This window comes from Symphalangus syndactylus, chromosome 12 (genome assembly GCF_028878055.3).
Source record: "Symphalangus syndactylus isolate Jambi chromosome 12, NHGRI_mSymSyn1-v2.1_pri, whole genome shotgun sequence".
Classification (NCBI taxonomy): Eukaryota; Metazoa; Chordata; class Mammalia; order Primates; family Hylobatidae; genus Symphalangus; species Symphalangus syndactylus.
This window is the reverse complement of record NC_072441.2, coordinates 137,206,599-137,227,358: the sequence shown is the minus strand read 5'-3', so window position 1 is coordinate 137,227,358 and position 20,760 is coordinate 137,206,599. Positions and strand designations below refer to the sequence as shown.

At 43.6% G+C, this 20,760-nt stretch overlaps 2 protein-coding genes across 16 annotated transcripts in view; both read left to right on the top strand.

Moving 5' to 3' along the window:
- The window catches only part of SMAP2 (small ArfGAP2), a 69,077-nt gene extending 66,739 nt beyond the window's left edge, over positions 1–2,338 (top strand). For all 10 annotated transcript variants that reach the window (XM_063627846.1, XM_063627847.1, XM_055255077.2 and 7 more), the window contains one exon: positions 980–2,338. In XM_063627846.1, the coding sequence (XP_063483916.1) occupies positions 980–1,105 (126 nt within the window). In that variant the 3' untranslated portion in view covers positions 1,106–2,338. The remainder of the gene's footprint in view (positions 1–979) is intronic.
- Positions 2,339–6,322: 3,984 nt separating this feature from the next.
- ZFP69B (ZFP69 zinc finger protein B) overlaps positions 6,323–20,760 on the top strand; it is a 39,507-nt gene continuing 25,069 nt past the window's right edge. For 2 of the 6 annotated variants that reach the window (XM_063627803.1, XM_063627802.1), the window contains exon 1: positions 6,323–14,899. The gene's annotated coding sequence lies outside the window, so the exon portion shown is untranslated. The remainder of the gene's footprint in view (positions 14,900–20,760) is intronic. The other 4 variants (XM_063627807.1, XM_063627804.1, XM_063627809.1 and 1 more) reach the window with 3 other exon arrangements.

The window sequence follows — 20,760 nt, the reverse complement described above, 5'->3', positions numbered from 1 at the left end:
TCTTATGAGGTGCCTCCTAACTTAGGAGTGAAATGTTGTGATAGCTGCAGCTTTTTTTTTTTTAATCTGCAACTTTTGATGCTCATCAAAAAAATGTAAGTTTTTTTATAGGGAGGGAGAGAAAATATGGCAAATGTTAACAGTTGGTGAATTTAAGGAAGAAGATATATGGGTTTTATTGTACTATTCTTTCAACTTTTATGTAAGTTTGAAATTTACTTTAAAAGTTGGTACAAGAAAATAATACTTTCTCCTAAAGAAAAAGAACTTATATAGAAAATGTACTAGGCTCAGGAAATTCAAGGCATTTTTCTCTATAAGGTATTTTTCTGTTCACTGCTAGGGGCCAGTCTTTCCATCAGGTTCATGAAGGACCCCCGCCCCATCCTGCCCCAGGCCTTATTCCACTGTTTTCTCTCCACTGACTGTTTTCTCCCAGCTCCTTCCCTTCTCAAACACTGAAGACACATTAGTCTTTTTCCCCCCCGCCTTTGTTCATTCTGAACGGTCCAGTTCCTTTTCTCCCCCCTTCTGCAAACGAGCAAGCCTGCTGTCCCTGACACTGACAGTAATAGCTGTGCTGGAGATGAGGCGGGAGCACTGGGGAGGGGCTTTCCTTTCAGCTTTTAGGATTGGCCAGGCAAGTTAACAATAGGCCCCTTCTATTTAGGATGAGGGACTGGAAAGGAAAAAGAGAGGAACTCATGCTGACTTTCTGTCGACTAGATCCGGATGCCAGGATGCCTTCTTTCCCTCCCTGAGTTTTAGTCTCCGTCAGCATTGCACTCCCAAAAAGTCATTCATGTACATGGCCTTGAAATGATCTGACTGCTAAGGTCCAGGGTTTACTATCCATAACAGAGTTTCCCTTTGTCTCATTCTCCCCATCCTGGCAGAAAAAGGGACTCCCACCCTGCCTTTTGCACTAATTGGCAGAATGCCCACAGCCTGGTCTGAAAGTCTCCTCTCTCCCTTTCAGATGACCCAGCAGATGGCTGGGATGAACTTCTATGGAGCCAATGGCATGATGAACTATGGACAGTCAATGAGCGGCGGCAATGGACAGGCAGCAAATCAGACTCTCAGTCCTCAGATGTGGAAATAAAAACAAAACACCTGTATGGCTGCCGTTCTCTTCAGCCCTGGCTCTCCCCTTTCCACAGCCTCCACCCCTGACCCCCATCCTCTTTTCCTACCTCTCTGTTTGGTTTAGAAATTGCTCAATAAGTCATTTGGGATTTGGCATCCTGCCCAGCCACTTCCCAAACATGAAGACCTCTCTGTTGCTTTATGTTGTACATGCCCCATAGCCATCCCAACGTCCTCCCCAGTCCTCTCTTGGCACCAGCACCTTCGAAGTTGTTGGCAGAAGGCACTTAAACTGTGGGAGAAATGTGCACACCCTTCAGTCCCTTCCCTCAAGGTTAAAGCTCCTGTGAGACTCTCAGAAAGGTCTGTAGGTGTTGTGTATTAGGCAGCAGGGGAAAGCTTAGAGGTCCTTCTACATGTGTTAATAAGCTGTTTCTAAGTGTTTGAATTTTAAGAGGAAGCATCATGTTCTCATGATTTATGGGAATGAAGCAAGTACTGAAATCAAATTAAATACTCCCTGGGTCCTGGGTCAGTTTGACCCTAGCCCTGGGGTGAGGCAAGCCCCCTCCTATGAGGATGAGCAAAAATACTACTCTCTTTGCCCTGAGTTGCTTTCCGGATCTGGGGCTTCAGGACTTGCTGCTTGGGTCAGCCTTTATTAGCACCAAAGACTTTATGAAGATTCCACACACAGACACACATCCCTTCCCGCCTCCCACCTGCCTTCAGTAGGATCTGGCTCCATGGCTGGAGGACCAACCCCTACAGTGGGAATGCAGAGCTTAACGTGTACTGCTTGTGTGTGCGCGTGAGTGTGTGTGTGTGTGTGTATGGGTGTGTGTTCCGCCTCCCACCCTCTCCCCATCTGCTCTGGGTATTTTTGTTTTCGTTTAGTTTTAGGTTTACAACAGAGAGGAGTTAATTTATCAGCAGCCTAAAACTGTTGTGTTTTTCTTATGGTTTAAAAAAACGCCATGTCATTGATAACTCCCTTTCTCCCTTCCCCTCTCCCAGTCTGCTGATCACTCTTTCACGCCTGTGTATCCAGGGTGCTCTGTTTCCCCACCGTTCCCAGGTGTACGAGGCAGAGGGCCGGGACAGCTTTCCTCTCAGTCACTGTTCACCCCACTTGAAAATTCAGACAAGAAAACTTTGCTTAAAAGATTTCGTGTGTGGGAACCACAGTTCCTGGCTGCCTTTCTCCTGTGTATGTGTAAATTCCTTAATAAATATTGCAGGGAAGGACTGTTTGCTTGGCCATTACTGTGCGTCACTCTTGGAGGAGGGTGCGTTACACTTAGGTTTTCTGTTTTCCAAAGGCAATTCTTTCACTTCCTGTATTTTAGAAAATTCTGTACTTCTCATACCCAAGGGTGAGGCCCAGGCTCCAGCAGTCAGAAAGGGGGCCTCTCTCCCCTGGCATCTAGAGCTGTGAGCTGAGGGAACTCCGGAGATGAGCACCTGCTAGAGCCACAGAACATCAGAGCGGCATGCTTTCCCCCCACAGGTGGAGAAACTGAGACACGGAGAAGGGACATGGTTGGCAAATGTCCACTAGAGAACCCTGGCCAGAGCCAGCAGTAGCCACCAAGTGTCTGGATTTCCAGCCCCTTGTTCTTTCCCTATACGGGGCAATTAAGTAGTGAGTTGAAATTCATCTCTGCCAAGAAAGCAGTAGCTTTGGCTGGTAAAGGTAACTCACCCCTCTCTGAGCTATCAGAACTGGACCTTCCGTATCAGTGTCAGGAATTAGAAACAGGACACTCAATCCTGGGGGCAGTACAAAATTCAAAAGGCAGAAGACTGTCTTTAGTCTGTTTCCTTCTCCCTTTGACTCCTTTTCTGCTCTCAACAAATGTGATCATTGGACCCTTCCTCCCTTCCTTCCTTTGAGTACACCCTTTTGAGTCCTTGCAGATGTAAGTGGGAGGACAGCACAGTGTCTAGGAAAGTTGGTTCTGGGTCAGGCTGCCAGTGTTCCTATCCCTTCCTATGCTGGGAGCTGAGCAAACTACTAAACTCCAGTGTCCAGGTAAAACGGGGACAATGGTAATACTCAGGAGAAGAAGCAGCAGTTCCTGTGGTATATTTAGCACACTATTGGGCACTGAGTGAGCACTCAGATATTAGCAGGTATTACGTGCCAGATCTGTGTTAGGCAGTAGCTCATTTGACAAACATTTAGTAAGTGTCAGTAATGTGCCAAACACTGTTTTAGGCTCTAGAGGCAAAGCAGTGAATAAAAACTCTCCAATCTCATAGGATAGTGTGGTAGGAGAAGTGCATAATAAATAGATTTAATTCAGACAGCATAAGACAAAGGGAGAGAGTGGGTACGGGGCCATTTGGATGGAGTGGTCAGGAGGAAGTTACATTTGGACTGAGACCTGAATAAGCAGCCAGTCCGTAGAGATCTGTAAAGAGTTGGAAATAGTTTGGGGACATCATTTTGGGAGTCATGAGGTTACGGGTGTTATGTAAAGCCATGAGACTGGTTGAAGTCACTTGAGAAAATAGAAGAGAACTGAGTCTTGGAACCCATCAGCATTTAGAGTTTGGGAAGGGTAAATAGATGAATCTGAGATAGTTTCTGCTTTTAAGAAGCTCATGGTCTCATGGGGCAGCAAATTCATAATTTCTTTTTTTCGTTTTTGTTTTTGAGACAAGGACTCACTCTGTCGCCCAAGCTGGAGTGCAGTGGTGCGATCACGGCTCACTGCAGCCTTGACCTCCTGGGCTTAAGCAATCCTCCAACTTCAGCCTCCCCAAGTAGCTGGGGCCAAAGGCGTGCACCACCACACTGGGCTAATTTTATTTTTTTTGGAGAGACACGGTCTCTCTATGTTGCCCAAGCTGGTCTCAAGCTCTGGGGCTCAAGTGATCCTCCCACATTGTCCTCCCATAGTGCTGGGATTACAGGCGTGAGCCACTGTGCCGGGCCTGTAATTTCCTATACAGGTGGATTATGGGAGCTGAGGTGACAGGGGACCTAGCCCAGTCAGGAAAACTTCCTGAAGAGAGTGGCACTAGAGCTGAGTCTTAAAGGGAGAAGTAGCAGTTAACCAGTGAATTGGTGTGGAGAAGAATATTCCAGACAAATAGTGTCATGTGACTAAAGATACAGAACCCTACAAGAGCATGGAACATTTTGGGAGGCACAAACATATTTCTAGGGTATGATGTGAGTGTGGTGTGCTGTGGGAGAGGTGGAGCTGGACCAGGTCGGGGCCCTTTCCACACCCTATGAAGGGGTTTAGCCTGACGTGTGAGTGGTGGAGAGACTTGGGAGGTTTGAGTTTTAGGTTGCTCACTCTTGCGTCACTGTGAACAGCACGTTTGAGGAAGCAAGACCGGAGCTAGGGAACCAGATGGGAAGAGCTGACCTAGGGCCGTGGTGGCGGGGGTAGGGGAGAATGGAGGGGCTTAGAATAGCAGTTAGTGATTGATCATGAGGCATGTGAGATGCTAAAAGGTGTTCCACAGAAATGCTAAAATAAGCGTGGAAAAGACTGTTATATCACCTCATATCTATAATAGCTACAGAGTAATCTCTTTGAAAAGTCCTGTAGTAGACTTTGTTCGTAGTTTTCTAGCACTTACCCACACTTATTTTACCATGGAGTCAATTTTTCTGGTATATCTAATAACCATAGAATACTATTTGTGGGAAAAGCAACCAGAAGAATACTTTAGGACAGGAGTGTCCTATCTTTTGGCTTCCCTCGGCCACATTGGAAGAAGAAGTGTCTTGGGCCACACGTAAAATACTGATAAAATGTGATATCTGATGAGCTAAAAAAAAAAAAATCATAATTTTTGTTGTTGTTTGTTTTATTTGTCTGTTTTGTAGAGATGGAGTCTCGCTCTGTCACCCAGGCTGGCTCTCGGCTCACTGCAACCTCTGCCTCCCGGGTTCAAGCAATTCTTCTGCCTCAGCCTCCCGAGTAGCTGAGACTACAGGTGCACACCGCCACACCCGGCTAATTTCTTTTGTATTTTAGTAGAGACGGGGATTCACCGTGTTGCCCAGGCTGATCTTGAACTCCTGAGCTCAGGCAATCCGCCCACCTCAGCCTCCCAAAGTGCTAGGATTACAGGTGTGAGCCACCGCGCCTGGCCTTCATAATGTTTTACGAATTTGTGTTGGTCCTCATTCAAAGCCATCCTGGGCCGAATGTGGACTGTGACCGAGGGCTAGACAAGGTGCTTTAGGAGGTAGAGTTGGGAGATGTCAGTATTGGACAAGATGTGGGATGGAGAGGGAGGAAGCAGTCAGATCTCCCCTGTTTCTAGATTATGTGAAAGAATTTACAGAAGGAAGAGAAGCTGGTTTTTCTCTCTAGGAGGGGAGACGTAGATAATTAGGAGTTTGGTTTTAGGCTTGTTGAAATTGGATTGTCTGTGCTATATCCAGGTCTGGTTGACCAGCTGGAAATTGGATTTAAGAATCTGAAGTTCAAGGAAGAGGTCAGGCTGGAGAAATTAATTTGTGAGTTAGCCCATGGGGTGGTAATTGATACCACAGGAGATGGATGGGAATCACATACAGTGGATTTGTAAAATAACAGCAGTGGGCTGGGACAATTTGTGGGGAAATATTTATTTTTAATAGAAGCTAAGGAGACAGCGAGACTCTGTCTCAAAAAATAAATAAATAAAAATTTTTTTAAAAAGAGTAGAAATAGAGTATGTAAATTCCAAGCCAATAAAGAGGGAAAAATGAGAATAAGAAAATGCAAATAAGCAAAAATATCAACCATCCTCCTATCCCCCAAGAAAAAGGCAGGGTAAGAATTTTTTTTTTTTTTTTTTTTTCAAAAAGCTCAGAAAAGTGGACCAAACTGAACTAAAAAGTAAGATGATTGAAACAAGTCTAAATACAAAAACTACAATGTAGATGGAATAAATACAGTCGGATTACTGACATTGTCAGATTGCCGTGTGCGGTGGTCATGTCTGTAATCCCAGCATTTTGGGAGACCAAGGCGGGTGGATAAGGAAGTCAGAGGTTTGAGACCATCCTGGCCAAGATGGTGAAACCTCATCTCTACTAAAAATACAGAAATTAGCCGGGCATGGTGGCAAGTACCTGTAGTCCCAGCTACTCGGGAGGCTGAGACAGGAGAATCGCTGGAACCCAGGAGACAGAGGTTGCAGTGAGCCAAGATCGCGCCATTGCACTCCAGCCTGGGCAACAAGAGCAAAACTCCGTCTTAAATAAATAAATAAATGTAAATAAATAAAAAAGGCCAGGTCTGTAATCCCAGCACTTTGGGAGGCTGAGGTGGGCAGATCACGAGGTCAAGAGATGGAGATCACCCTGGCTATGGCCAACATGGTGAAACCCCATCTCTACTAAAATTACGAAAATTAGCTGGGCGCGATGGTGCGTGCCTGTAGTTCCAGCTACTCAGGATGCTGAAGCAGGAGAATCGCTTGAACCTGGGAGGCGGAGGTTGCAGTGAGCCGATATCGCCCCACTGCACTCTGGCCTGGTGAAAAAAAAAAAGGCCGGGCACGGTGGCTGACACCCGTAATCCCAGAACTTTGGGAGGCAGAGGCAGGCAGATCATGAAGTCAAGAGATCCAGACCATGCTGGCCAACATGGTGAAACCCTGTCTCTAATAAAAACACAAAAATTAGCTGGGCGGGGTGGCGGGTGCCTGTAGTCCCAGTTACTCAGGAGGCTGAGGCAGGAGAATCGCTTGAATCTGGGAAGCAGAGGTTGCAGTGAGCCAAGATCTCGCCACTGCACTCCAGCCTAGGTGACAGAGCAAGACTCTGTCTCAAACTAAAATATAATAATAAAATAAAATAAAACAAAATCCATTCCTAGCCAGGTGCAGTGGTTCACACCTGTAATCCCAGCACTTTGGGGGGCTGAGGCAGGCCGATCACTTGAGTCTTAAGAGTTTGAGACCAGCCTGGGCATCGTGGCGAAAACCGTTCTCTACAGAAAATCAGTTGAGTGTGGTAGCGTGTGCCTGTGGTCCCAGCTCCTTGGGAGGCTAAGGTGGGAGGATTGCTTGAGCCCAGAGGTCGAGGCTGCAGTGAGCCGAGATCTCCCCACTGCATTCCAGCCTGAGTGGCAGAGTGAGACCCTATCTCGAATAGAATAGAATAGAATAGAATAGAATAGAATAGAATAGAATAGAATAGAATAGAATAGAATAGAATAGAATAGAATAGAATAAGAATAGAATCCATTCCTTCTGGCATCTCAGACCTTTCCTTAAGATCACTTTCCTTCACCTGAAGTATATCCTTTGGAGGTTTCTTTAGTGAAGGTCTCTTTGAGTCATTCCTGAAGCATAGGGATAGGAAAATGTTTAAAATAAAGGAATATAACAAGCAAGATCAGGCAAATGCTAACCAAAAGTAAATGGGGATCCTTTATATCATTTATATTTATATTTTCAAAATAGACTTTCAGACAAAAAGCATTACAGTTGAGCATCCTAGCCTGCAAATGCAAAATCCGAAATGCTCAAAATATCAGCACTGACACGACACCACAGGTGAAAAATACCACAATTGACCTCATGTGGTGGGGTCACAGTCAAAGCTTTGTTTCAGGCACAAAATTATTTAAAACATTGTATAAAATTACCTTCAGTCTATTAGTATAGGGTGTATATGAAACAAATGAATTTTATATTTAGACTTGGGTCCTGTTCCCAAGATATCTCATTATGTATATGTAAATATTCCTAAATATGAAAAAATCCAAAATCTGAAACACTTCTGGTTCCAAGCATTTTGGATAAGGGGTACTCATCCTGTATTAGAAAGAGAAAGGAACTCTATGTAGTAATAAAAGGTTCAATTCACAAGGAAAATATTACAGTTCTAAACCAGTATGCATTCTTAAAGCCTCAAAGTACAAATTTATAGAACTTCATGGGAAAAGAATCCATCATCAGTGTGTGAAAATTCTGCACCAGTTTGTGTGTGTGTGTGTGTGTGTGTGCACGTGGAAATTGAAAAGCTGATTCCTTGCCGGGCGCGGTGGCTCACACCTGTAATCCCAGCACTTTGGGAGGCTGAGGCGGGCAGATCACGAGGTCAGGAGTTCAAGACCAGTCTGGCCAACATAGTGAAACCCCATCTTTACTAAAAATACAAAAAATTAGCCAGGTGTGGTGGTGTGTGCCTGTAATCCCAGCTACTCGGGAGGCTGAGGCAGGAGAATTGTGTGAACCAGGGAGGTGGAGGTTGCAGTGAGCTGAGATAGTGCCACTGCACTCCAGCCTGGGCAACAGAAAGAGACTCTGTCTCAAAAAAAAACAAAAAAAAAGAAAAGAAAAAAGAAAAGCTGATTCTAAAACGTATATGGAAATGCAAAGGATCTAGACTAGCCATGACAATCTTGGAAAAAGAAAGAAAAAATTTGGGCCGGGCATGGTGGCTCACACCTGTAATCCCAGCACTTTGGGAGGCTGAGGCAGGTGGATCACCTGAGGTTGGGAGTTCAAGACCAGCCTGACCAACATGGAGAAACCCCGTCTCTACTAAAAATACAAAATTAGCTGGGCGTGGTGGCACATGCCTGTAATCCCAGCTACTCAGGAGGCTGAGGCAGGAGAATCGCTTGAACCCGGGAGGCGGAGGTTGTGGTGAGCCAAGATGGTGCCGTTGCACTCCAGCCTGGGCAACAACAGCAAAACTCCATCTCAAAAAAAAAAAAAAAAAAAAAAGAATAAATGTGAAGGGATTACACTACTAGATTTTAAGATTTCTTATGAAACTACAGTAATTAAGACAGTGTGGAATCAGTGCAGGATAGACATATAAACCACTGGAATATAATACAGGACCCAGAAACAGACCCAGGCACATATTGATTTATGAAGGTGGCAATGCACGGACACTAGGACATTAGATAAGCATAGAGAAAAAGTGAAAGTTGACCCCTACCTCATACCATTACAATAAATTAATTCTAGGCCAGGCACAGTGGCTCACGCCTGTAATCCCAGCACTTTGGGAGTCCAAGGAGGGTGGATCAGTTGAAGCCAGGAATTTGAGACCAGCCTGGCCAACATGGTGAACCCACGTCTCTACTAAAAATACAAAAATTAGCCAGGAGTTGTAGCATGCGCCTGTTATCCCGGCTACTCAGGAGGCTGAAGCGAGAGGATCGTTTGTACCCAGGAAGCAGAGGTTGCAGTGAGCTGAGATCATGCCACTGCACTCCAGCCTGGGCAAGAGAGCAAGACTCCATCTCAATAAATCAATAAAATACATAAATAAATAAGTTCTACATAGATTGAATATCTAGTGTGAAACTTAAAAAAATTAAGCTCCTAAAAGATAATAGTAGAGAATATCTTCATGTCCGTGTGAAGAAGCCTTAGGAGTTAAAAAGCACTAATCATAAAAGAAAGATTGATAAAGTTGATTAGATTAAATTTAAGAACTATTTATGATTCCATTAAGAGAGCAGAAAGGCTTGCCACAGAGTAAGATAAGATATTTGAAATGCATATGATAAAGGCATTGTATCCAGAATATATGAAGAATGCCAGCAAAATAAGAAAAAGACATATTAGAAAAATATGCAATGGAGACCAGAATAGGCACTTCGAGAAGACTAACAATGAAGACTACCTTTGAAGACTGACTAACATTGAAGAAATGCTGAATCTCATTAGTAGTTGGGGAAATTAAAACAAAACAAAACAAAACATGAGACATCATGAAATACCTACCAGAATGGCTAAAATAAAAGATCATTCTAAGTGTTGACAAGAATGTGGAGCAACAGAAACTAGTAGGAGTGTAAATTGACATGACTACTTGGAGAATGGTTTAATAGTATCATTTGCTAGAAAGACAAACCTAGGACCCAACAATTCTACTCCTAGGTGTATACCAAATGGAAATATATGTATTTGAGCATTAAAAGACATGCACAAGAATGTTCTGGAAGCATTCATAATAGCTCCAAACTGGAAACAATCCAAACGCCCATCCGCAGGAAAATGGATAGATTATAGTATATTCCTACAATAGAATACTATACAGCAATGGGAATGATCAAACTACAGTTGGCCGAGTGTGGTGGCTAAACATAGGACATTAAATCCAAAATCTGTGGTAGGTGCATTCATATCAGTAAATACCACCAGACCTTAAGTGACATCTTTCCCTTCTTGAATGAACACTCAATATTTTCCTAAGAATTCCTCATGTTTTTTCCGATGACTGTTTAAGTCTCCTCCTCTGTGTGCTTCCTGTTTGCTTCCTAGTGTGATATGTTATACCCAAAATAAACTGAGACATTCTTAACAAAAATATTTAACCTCAACCTAATCAAGTTTCTAGACGGAGCTTCCAGCTTCTAGGAAGATTAAAAAACATTTTTCTTTTTTTCTTTTTAGACAGAGCCTTGCTCTGTGGCCCAGGCTGGAGTGCAGTGGGATGATCTCAGTTCATTGCAACCTCTGCCTCCCGGTCTCAAGCAATTCTCCTGCCTCAGCCTCCTGAGTAGATGGCATTACAGGCTTGCGCCACCACACCTAGCTAATTTTTGTATTTTTAGTAGAGACCAGGTTTCACCATGTTGGCCAGGCTGGTCTCAAACTCCTGACCTCAAGCAGTCCACCCACTTCAGCCTTCCAAAGCGCTGGGATTACAGGCACGAGCCACCGCACCCAGCCTGCATCCTTAAATTTTATATCACCTAAAATCTGTCCATTTTCAATTTTGCCATTTATCCCAAGAATGTCTTTTGATGCTTTTCTTTTTAAACCAAGATACAGTCTAGCTTTATGCATTGCATTTGGTTATTATGTCTATTTGGTTTCCTTTAGTTTGGAACAGTGCCTCTCACTTTTTTTTTTTTTTTCCTCGTGAGAATGACTTTTTGAAGGGCTCAAGCCAATTAGTTGGTAGAAAGTTCTATGTTTTTTAGTCTTCCTAGAAGCTGGAAGTTAGGTCTAGAAACTTGATTAGGTTGAAGTTAAATATTTTTCTCAAGAATGTATCAGTTTATTTTGGGTACATCATATCACACTAGGAAGCAAACAGGAAGCACACAGAGGAGGAGACTTATACAGTCATCAGAAAAAACATGAGGAATTCTTATGAAAATACTGAGTGTTCAATCAAGAAGAGAAAGGTGTCATTTAAGGTCTGGCGGTATTTATTGATACTAATGCACCTACCACAGATTTTGGATTTCATGTCCTATGTTTAGCAGCTGGGCATGTTTTTCATAGAGGAAGCTGAACATAATATTGGCCTATCCTAAAAGCTGAGATGACAGAAATGCCTTTGTATAATGTGGAGAAAGGAATTTAAGAAGAATTCTGGAACAAATTACCAAATATGTTATCCCTTTTCCCAACCTATCCCTGCCTGGCAGGATCCTGAAGACATTCCCTTTACCAAAGTCTTGAAGCATACTCTGTTCACAAGAGTACTGGGATCATTACAACATGATTTAGTAGGAGTTCATAAAATGTTGGTGAAGTGTATTTCCTTCTTTTTTTTTTTTTTGAGATGGAGTCTCACTCTGTCTCAGTCTGTCACCCAGACTGAAGTGCAGTAACTCACTGCACCCTCCAACTCCTGAGGCTCAAGGGATCCTCCCACCTCAGTCTCCCAAGTAGCTGGGACTACAGGTGTGGGACTACATGCCCATGCCCATGTATTTCCTATTTTCAGTGTAATTGTAATGATTCCAACAGTAGCCTTTAATGATGACCCCCCATGGAATTTATGGTATTCAAAATGGATACCGAGATCTTTGGAGGTGGTTAATTGGAGATAGGGTCCTAGATAAATGGCAGATCGCTGAAGCCCTACTTGATCTGTATAGCCAAAAATTTCTCCAGGTTTGGAGGCAGATATCAAGACAGAAATGCAGCTCCGGATTCTCTTGCTAGACTTAAGCTAGTTTACAGATTCAGAGCCTATTCAATAATGGAGAGGCCATGTATCCTGAGGAGGGAGCTTGTAAAAGTGCTGCCAGTACAGAATGTGTATCATTACCGTTTTATGGATAAATGTGTATTACCATTTTGTCTGGATAACTGTACACTAGGGAAACTACACAAACACTTGGGCAACAAGTGGACACTGGCTGTTAGCTATTACTAATTCCCAGATACCCACGGTGTCATTGTCCCATTGTCCCCTTCTCAGAGTTCATATGGGGACCAGGTAATTATGGAGTTTTGTTTTGTTTGTCTGTTTGTTTGTTTGAGACGGAGTCTCGCACTGTCGCCCAAGCTAGAGTGCAGTGGTGCATTCTCGGCTCACTGCAGTCTCTGCCTCCCAGGTTCAAGTGATTCTCCTGCCTCAACCTCCCCAGTAGCTAGGATTACAGGTGTGTGCCACCACGCCTGGCTGATTTTTGTAGTTTTAGTAGAGAACAGATTTTGCCATGTTGGCCAGGTTGGTCTCGAACTCCTGACCTTAGGTGACCCACCTGCCTTGGCCTCCCGAAGTGCTGGGATTACAGGTATTAGCCTCTGCACCTGGCCATGATGGAGTTTTTACCTAAGTCAGCTGCACCATTGGTCCAGTGGAAACTTAAACCTCTCCTAACATAGTTCCCCAAATTCCTGAGCATCTAGTCGGAAAAGATGTTCTTAGCACGTGACAGAATCGCCACATTGGCTTGCTCACCTGTGAAGTAAAGCCTGTTAAGAAAGGAATGGATTCAGTGAGTCTTCTATAGTTGGTAGAAAGAAAAAATAAAAAAAGAAAGCAATGGAGATGAGGAAGCTCCTGCAGCTCTTCCACATCAAAACAGTAAATGGATCTGGTACTGCATCTCTAGGGGAATTGCAGGGATTAAAAGACTTCACAGATGTAGTGGTGATTGCTATCACATGGCCTTTTAACTTGTCAGTCTAGCTGGCGCAGAAGATGGGGGGGTTTGGGAGAATAACAGTAAATTATCCTTAACTTCATGAAGAGAAGATACCCATTGCCATTGCTGTTCCAGAAGTCATTTCCTATTTAATCAAATCAGGATAGTGTGGGACACCTGCTATACAGCGATTAACATGACAGTTTGGGTGGGGGACAGTCTATCCTGATAAAAATATCAGAAGCACTTTGCTTCCACTTGGTAGAAAAGCAGTGTGATTTCCATCCCCTCTGGGGAATATGTCAGCTCTTGGATCTATGCCATAATTCAGTCTATGGAGGCTCTGGTTGTCTCACTATGGTACATTGTATTTTCCATAGATGGCCACATCAATATATGTCTCATCCTTCATACTCATAATGTGACATTGGCATTCTTCCACTGAAACGTGGGGTCTATTTTCTCTCCCCCGAGCATGAGTAGACCTTTGTAACTGCCTTGGTCAATAGAATGCAGCAACTATGACACTGCACGACTTCTGAGGCTAGGCTATAAAAGGGCAGTATGGCTTCTTCCTGCCTCTCTCTGTCCCGGGACTCTTGCCTTTTTCTTTTTTTTTTTGAGACAGAGTTTCACTCTTGTCGCCCAGGCTGAAGTGCAATGGCACAATCTCAGCTCACTGCAACCTCTGCCTCCAGACTTCAAGCCATTCTCCTGCCTCAGCCTCCTAAGTAGCTGGGACTACAGGCACCTGCCACCACACCCAGCTGATTTTTTCTTTTTCTTTTTTTATTTTTTAGCAGAGACGAGGTTTCACCAGGCTGGTCTCGAACTCCTGACCTCAGGTGATCCACTCACCTGCGCCTCCCAAAGTGCTGGAATTATATCATGAGCCACCGCACCCAGCCTGACTCTTGCCTTTGAACCCAGCCACCAGATTCTAAGAGAGCCCAGACCACAAGGAGAGGTCATGTGTGGGTGTTCTGGCCAACAGCTGTAGTAAGGCCAAGATGGTAATGAATAAGCTTTCAGATTATTCCAGCTCTTTGCCTTCGGGTCTTCCAGCTAAGCTTCCAACATCACGGAGCAAAGACAAGCTGTCTGCACTGTACCCTGTCTAATTCCTGACTCATGGAAACTGGGAGAGATAATAAATGATTATTATTTTAAGCAGGAAGTAATGGGCAATCTATGACATATCGTAATCTATAAGGAGTCCTGTCACATCAATGACTGATTTTAGGCATGTTAGGATAACTCCTTTAAAGTGAGGGACAAGTTGCTGAATTTTTATTCCTTTCTGTTAAAAAAGAAGTACAGTACGTGGTGAGTCTTTTTTGTGTGTGAAGTACATGTGTCATATTCGAGTGTGTTGACTCAAACAATTTTTTTGGACAACTGGCCTACTTCAAGTGGAGCACAGAATAGTGGAAGTCTCTTCTTATTTAGGCAACAGGCAGCTGTGCCCCAGCCCTTATGATTCAGTAAGTTAGTTGCAGATTTGGACGCTGTAGAGACTCTTACAAGCCCCAAAGAAAGAATCACAAAGGAGGCAACTATGGTTTCTGAAATTATGCCCTCTTTGGCAAGTAACTGCTTCCCCATCTGGCCCTGGGGAGACTGAACTGCAGATCATGACACTCTTGGTGCCCTGGGACCAGAGCTGCCCATAGGAATTGGGTGGTGATCTGCGCGTTCCCGGGGAAACCCCAGTGTCAGCGTGGTTAGGTCTTTTCTCTGGGGCCACCTGGAGTCACTGGAGACGTTTCTTCAAATTTGCTGCCCAGAGAGTGTAGACCTGAGTGGGAGTTCTGGAAAGGAGGTTGGGAGTCTTAAGTGTGTAAATTTTCATTTATCCTCACCCCATCCCATCCGCCATTTTCAGCATAGTAACCTGTCCTCAGCTGTGCCTGGTGTCCTGCTGTTCAGAGATTCCTCTGTGTTATCGTCTCCGGGAACTACTGGTTCAGTCTTCTGCAGAGGTAAAAGAACAACAGTCACCTACAGAGTAGTGGAGGGACGCTGGGAATATAACTGCTTCTTCAGCAGATTTGCCACCGGCATTCAATTTTTATTTTATTTTATTTTGTTTATTCATTTATTTGGAGACAGAGTGTCGCTCTGTCGCCCATGCTGGAGTGCAGTGGCGCGATCTCGGCTCACTGCACCCTCCGCCTCCCGGGTTCAAGCGATTCTCCTGCCTCAGCCTCCCGAGTAGCTGGGACTACAGGTGCCCGCCACCACGCCCGGCTAATTTTTTGTGTGTTTTTAGTAGAGATGGGGTTTTACCGTGTTAGCCAGGATGGTCTCGATCTCCTGACCTCGTGATCCGCCTGCCTCGGCCTCCCAAAGTGCTGGGATTACAGGCGCGAGCCACTGCGCCCGGCCATTTTTTGTGTTTTTGGTTGAGATGGGGTTTTGCCATGTTGCCCAGGCTGGTCTCAAACTCCTGAGCCCAGGCAATCTGCCCGCCTCAGCCTCCCAAAGTGCTAGGATTACAGGCATGAGCCACTGGGGGCGCCTGGCCTATATTCTATTTTTAGCATTGCTTTCACCCCGCATTTTTAGGGAGTACTCCAGGCAACCTCTTTCTCTGCTTTTCAGGATTCTGTAAGGGAAGTTGGGTTCCTCTTGGCCTTCCCCTCTGCCCACTTAGGATTCAGCCTTTTCAGGACTCAAGTCCATCACCATTCATCTATTTTCCAGTTTCCAAAAGTTTTTGTTATTTTTCTTCTCTTCCATTCGATGTGTCCTTGTGGGTTCATGCCTCTGGCTTTAAATCTCTCTTTCTATTGTAATGATTTTTGATGAGGGAGCTAAATGCATATGTTCCAACTACTCCCTTTAAATAGAAGTTAAGACAGAGACTAGGGAGGAATAAAGTCCAGGGAAGGAGGCCCTTCTTTTGCCAAGGAATTCAGTTTTCCAGGGAAGGGAATTGTAGACTGAAAGTCTCTCAAAGAAAAGGGCACCTGTGGGATGAGGGTGGGGACTGTCATCCTTGTGAAGCCCTACATCGTTGCGTACTTTCTCTTTAGGAAAGTCCAAGTTAACTCAGCTTTAATTCTGAATTTCCCTGATTCGCTCCTAAAATTAGCATAAAAACTGCAGTCTGGTTTATTAATTTTGTGGGAGCTTAAGGCAAGAAAGATGAGTGTGGCCTTGATCTGTCCCATTGTCTCCCAGGAGAGAGAAGGGGTATTAGCTTTGAGTACCCATTCCAAGCGAAACCAGTAGCTGAAAAGTGACCCAAGATCCTGGAGGATTGTTCCAGAGACGAGGACAAGAGAAGAGCAATCACTTTCTGTTTACCCTCATGTGTTAGTGAAGGTTGAAGGTTGTTCTTTGAAAAGATTGCAGCAAAATTCTAGATAAAGTGGGGTGGCAAGATGATTGATAAACTGAATGAACTCACTGCAAGCAGAAGCTCAGAATCAGAGGTGACTGTGACTCTGAAGGATGATTTCAATTATTGTGCATTTATGTCTTTAACCTGTAATTGAAGTGTATTCTACATATAGGAAAGTATACAAATTATAAATGTATACTTTGATGAATTGTCTGTTTATTCATTTTTAATGTGTACTGAGAGAAATGTAACTGTCACATTAAAGATGAAATTTCAAGGATGTCATTCCTTGGGATGAGGGTAGTGTAGGCTGGTAAGACACGATAACTCACCTTACAAGAACCCCATAACTTACAGGCTTATTGTTCATGCATTCAGTGACTGCCTGGTTTATGTTATCTCAGAAGCAGACCCTAAGACAAGGATTGCAGTGCAAATAGTTTATTTAGGAAACACAGGAAATAACAATAGGGAGAGGGGGAAATGAGATAGGAAAAGGAAGATAACCAATAAAGGACACACTTTGAAGTTAGCTACCATCTCAGGAGACTGGAGCTTAATCTCAGTGAAACTGGGAAACTGCAAAATACAATATTCAGAATTATGCCACCTAGTGGTGAGCAGACCAGGCATTCTCATACCAACTACCAAATGTCATTGGTTGAGGGCTGTTGGTGAGACTACGGTGGAATGGTCAGTAATAATTCTCAGATATTTGGGGCAGCCCAGCTTCTGGCAGAGAGATGCAGATACTGGCCTCTGGCATTTGCTGGAGGCACAGGACAGAAACAGCATTGGCTACTCTAACTAAACCTTCCATGATACATGCTCAGAAGTATGGATAGTATAGATGATGCCGAGTGCTAGTGTGAATCCCTCCTGCGTTGTTTTCAGCATTCTTCTGCTGGAAGTTGACAATCATTAGTTATGGAAAATATGTAGGAGGATATATAATTGCAAATTGGAACTGGACCTCACTGTCAGTATTGATAATGTTAATTTCCTTTTGATTCTATCATGAATCAGTGATGAAAATGGTATTTCTAAAGGATAAGGCTGGAGATTGCAATGGAAATGTGAACAGTGGTGGTGATTTGAATAAAGTCTACTGATTACGCACAGGAAGAAACTGGGCATGAAGGTTTAAGACAAATACCTAACAAAGCTGTTAAAATTGCCAATCATATAAGAGTGGGTCACTGAATTCTCTGTTTCTCAGTTCTATGAAGAGATGGGGAATGATTTCAAGCAGCTTCTCGTTTTGTTCAGAAGCTCGTTGGTTTTCCCTCAGAAGAATCCCTATTTATCTCTTCAAGACGCTAAAACGTCTTCATCTTTCCGAATTACATACCCTTTGTAACAGCGCATGCCTAACTGGCACTGGCTATATCACGTGAACAATCTAAATTCAGTCCTGCAAGGCGAGGTTTAAACCAGTTTTCCACTTGAGAGATCAACTGCCTTAAATTACAGTGTTGTGTAACTGGAGTTGTGGGGCATGCCTCTTTATAATGGTGAGTCAGGCTCCTTTTGCTTGAATGATATGACTATTAACTCATCCGAACTGAAATGATACGGTTATTAACTCCCTGAAACTATATTTTTGAAGATTATGATGAGACACTTAAATGACTTGATAAAATGTCTTCATTGGGCTAGGCGTGGTGGCTCACGCCTGTAATCCCAACACTTTGGGAGGCCGAGGTGGGTGGATCATGAGGTCAAGAGATCGAGACCCTCCTGGCCAACATGGTGAAACCCCATCTCTACTAAAAACACAAAAATTAGCTGGGCGTGGTGGCGCACGCCTGTAGTCCCAGCTACTTAGCAGGCTGAGGTAGGAGAATTGCTTGAACCTGGGAGGCGGAGGTTGCAGTGAGCCAAGATTGCACCACTGCACTCCAGCCTGGCGACAGGGCAAGATTCCATCTCAAAAAAAAAAAGTCTTCACTGGGGTTTTCAGAATCCAATGGCAGAGACGAGTAGATAAGGAGCCCTTTCCTCACTACCTTTGGAGACATGACCAAATAACTCGACATATTTTGAAGAACAGATTCTAGATATTGTATTAGAGGTCCTATTGAAATATAGTTTATTAAACAAAAATTTCTCATAATTTTGATTAGTTTATAATTCCATCAGAGAATACAGTTAAGTTTGTTGCCTCTACACACACTATGCATACTTATAAATTAGGTTTCCAGTGGTGAAAAATAGAAATATAGAAGCTCTTTTTTTTTTTTTTTTTTTTTTTGAGACAGGGTCTAGCCCAGGCTAGAGTCCAGTGGCACAGTCTTGACTCACTGCAGCCTAGGCCTCCTGGGCTCAGGCGATCCTCCCACCTCAGCCTTCTGAGTAGCTGGGGCTACAGGCATGTGCCACCATTCCTGGATAATTTTGTTTATTTTTTAAATTTAATTTAATTTAAATTTTTTGAGACGAAGTTTTGCTCTTGTTGCTCAGGCTGGAGTGCAATGGCGCAATCTGGGCTCACTGCAACCTCCGCCTCCCTGGTTCAAGCAATTCTCCTGCCTCAGCCTCCTGAGTAGCTGGGATTACAGGCATGTGCCACCACACCTGGCTAATTTTGTATTTTTAGTAGAGATGGGGTTTCTCCATGTTGATCAGGCTGGTCTCGAACTCCCGACCTCAGGTGATCCGCCTGCCTCAGCCTCCCAAAGTGCTGGGATTACAGGTGTGAGTCACCGTGCCCAGCCTTATTTATTATTACCACTTTTTTAAGATGGAGTCTCCCAATGTTGACCAGGCTGGTCTCCAACTCTTGGGCTCAAGTGATCCTCTCACCTCAGCTTGAGCCCATCTTTTTTTTTTTTTTGTAATAAGGCCTATCTTTTTTTTTAATAATTGATAATAAACCAACTATCTCTCCCCCTTTTAAACTGATAAAGATTTTGTTTTGTTTTGAGATGGAGTCTCGCTCTGTCGTACAAGCTGGAGTGTACAGTGGCGTGATCTTGGCTCACTGCAACTTCTGCCTCCCACCTCAGCCTCCAGAGTAGCTACAATTACAGGCATGCGCCAACATGCCTGGCTAATTTTTCTGTATTTTTAGTAGAGATGGGGTTTCACCATGTTGGTCAGGCTGGTCTCGAACTCCTGACCTCATGTGATCCGCCCTCCTCGGCCTCCCAAAGTGCTGGGATTACAGGTGTGAGCCACCACACCTGGCCTTAAACTGATAAAGTTTTATTCTTCCCAATGAGAAACTTATTTTCAGATACATGCTTTTGTAAATTGATTGGATTTATTAATACTTATTTTCATTATTTTATTTACAAGTTGAGCTTATTGGATTTATTTTTTTTATGTCATGTAATGGTTTCCTATGTACAGTAGACAAATTGTTCTCTTTTGAATACATTTACTAAAATTAAAAAGGGAATCCAGAGCTTCATTATGATGCAGCCAACATCATTTGGCATAAATCCCTTGTTAAAGTCAGTGTTATGAGAAAATAATCTGATTTCAGATAATGTTTTTTTTTTAATTTGTGCATGTTAACAATCTAGTTTGTATTTGCCTCTGTATTCAGATAATCCACACCACACACACACAAATAACAAATAGACTTATTTGTGGGGTAATTATTAGGCTGAATCACATGAAGTTGTCCCTTTTGTTTTTTTTTGTTTTTTTTTTGAGACAGTCTCCCTCTGTCGCCCAGGCTGGAGTGCAGTGGCACCATCCAGGCTCACTGCAACCTCTGCCTCCTGGGTTCGAATGATTCTCCTGCCTCAGCCTCCCGAGTAACTGGGATTACAGGCACCCACCACCACGCCCGGCTAACTTTTGTATTTTCAGTAGACGGGGTTTCACCATGTTGACAAGGCTGGTCTCAAACTCCTGACCTCAAGAGATCTGCCAACCTCGGCCTCCCAAAGTGCTGGGATTACAGGCCTGAGCCACCACGCCCAACCCCTTTTGTATGTTAAAATTGATCGAATATTAGGAAGTCCATATGATTTAATCTAACAAATTTTTTGACAATTTGATTTTCTCACTTGGAAAAGATCTTATGGAAATCCTGCCAAGTGATGGCATAGTTCTAATGGATTCTTTTGAAAGGCCTTTTTAAGTCCTTGGTGTGGCTGTATCATTTATTCAGCAAATCCCTTACAGGTGGGCATTTAATTTCCTATTTTCTGCTAGAAGAAGCAGTTCTGTAATAATCACCTTTGTACAACTGTCCTTTGAAACAATGCTTTTATTTCCAAGGGATGCATTTTTAGGAGTGGGATTGCTTTGTCAAAGGTACTGTATTCAGATAATTTTTTATCTAAATAAAAGTACTGTATTCAGATTTTTTTTTTTAGCTGGGTGTGGTATCACGCACCTGTGGTCCCAGCTACTTGGGAAGCTGAGGTGGGAGGATCGATTGAGCCCGGAAGGGGGAGGTTGCAGTGAGCTTAGTTTGCACCACTGCACTCCAGCCTGGGTGACAGTGAGGCCTGGTCTTAAAAAAAAAAAAAAAAA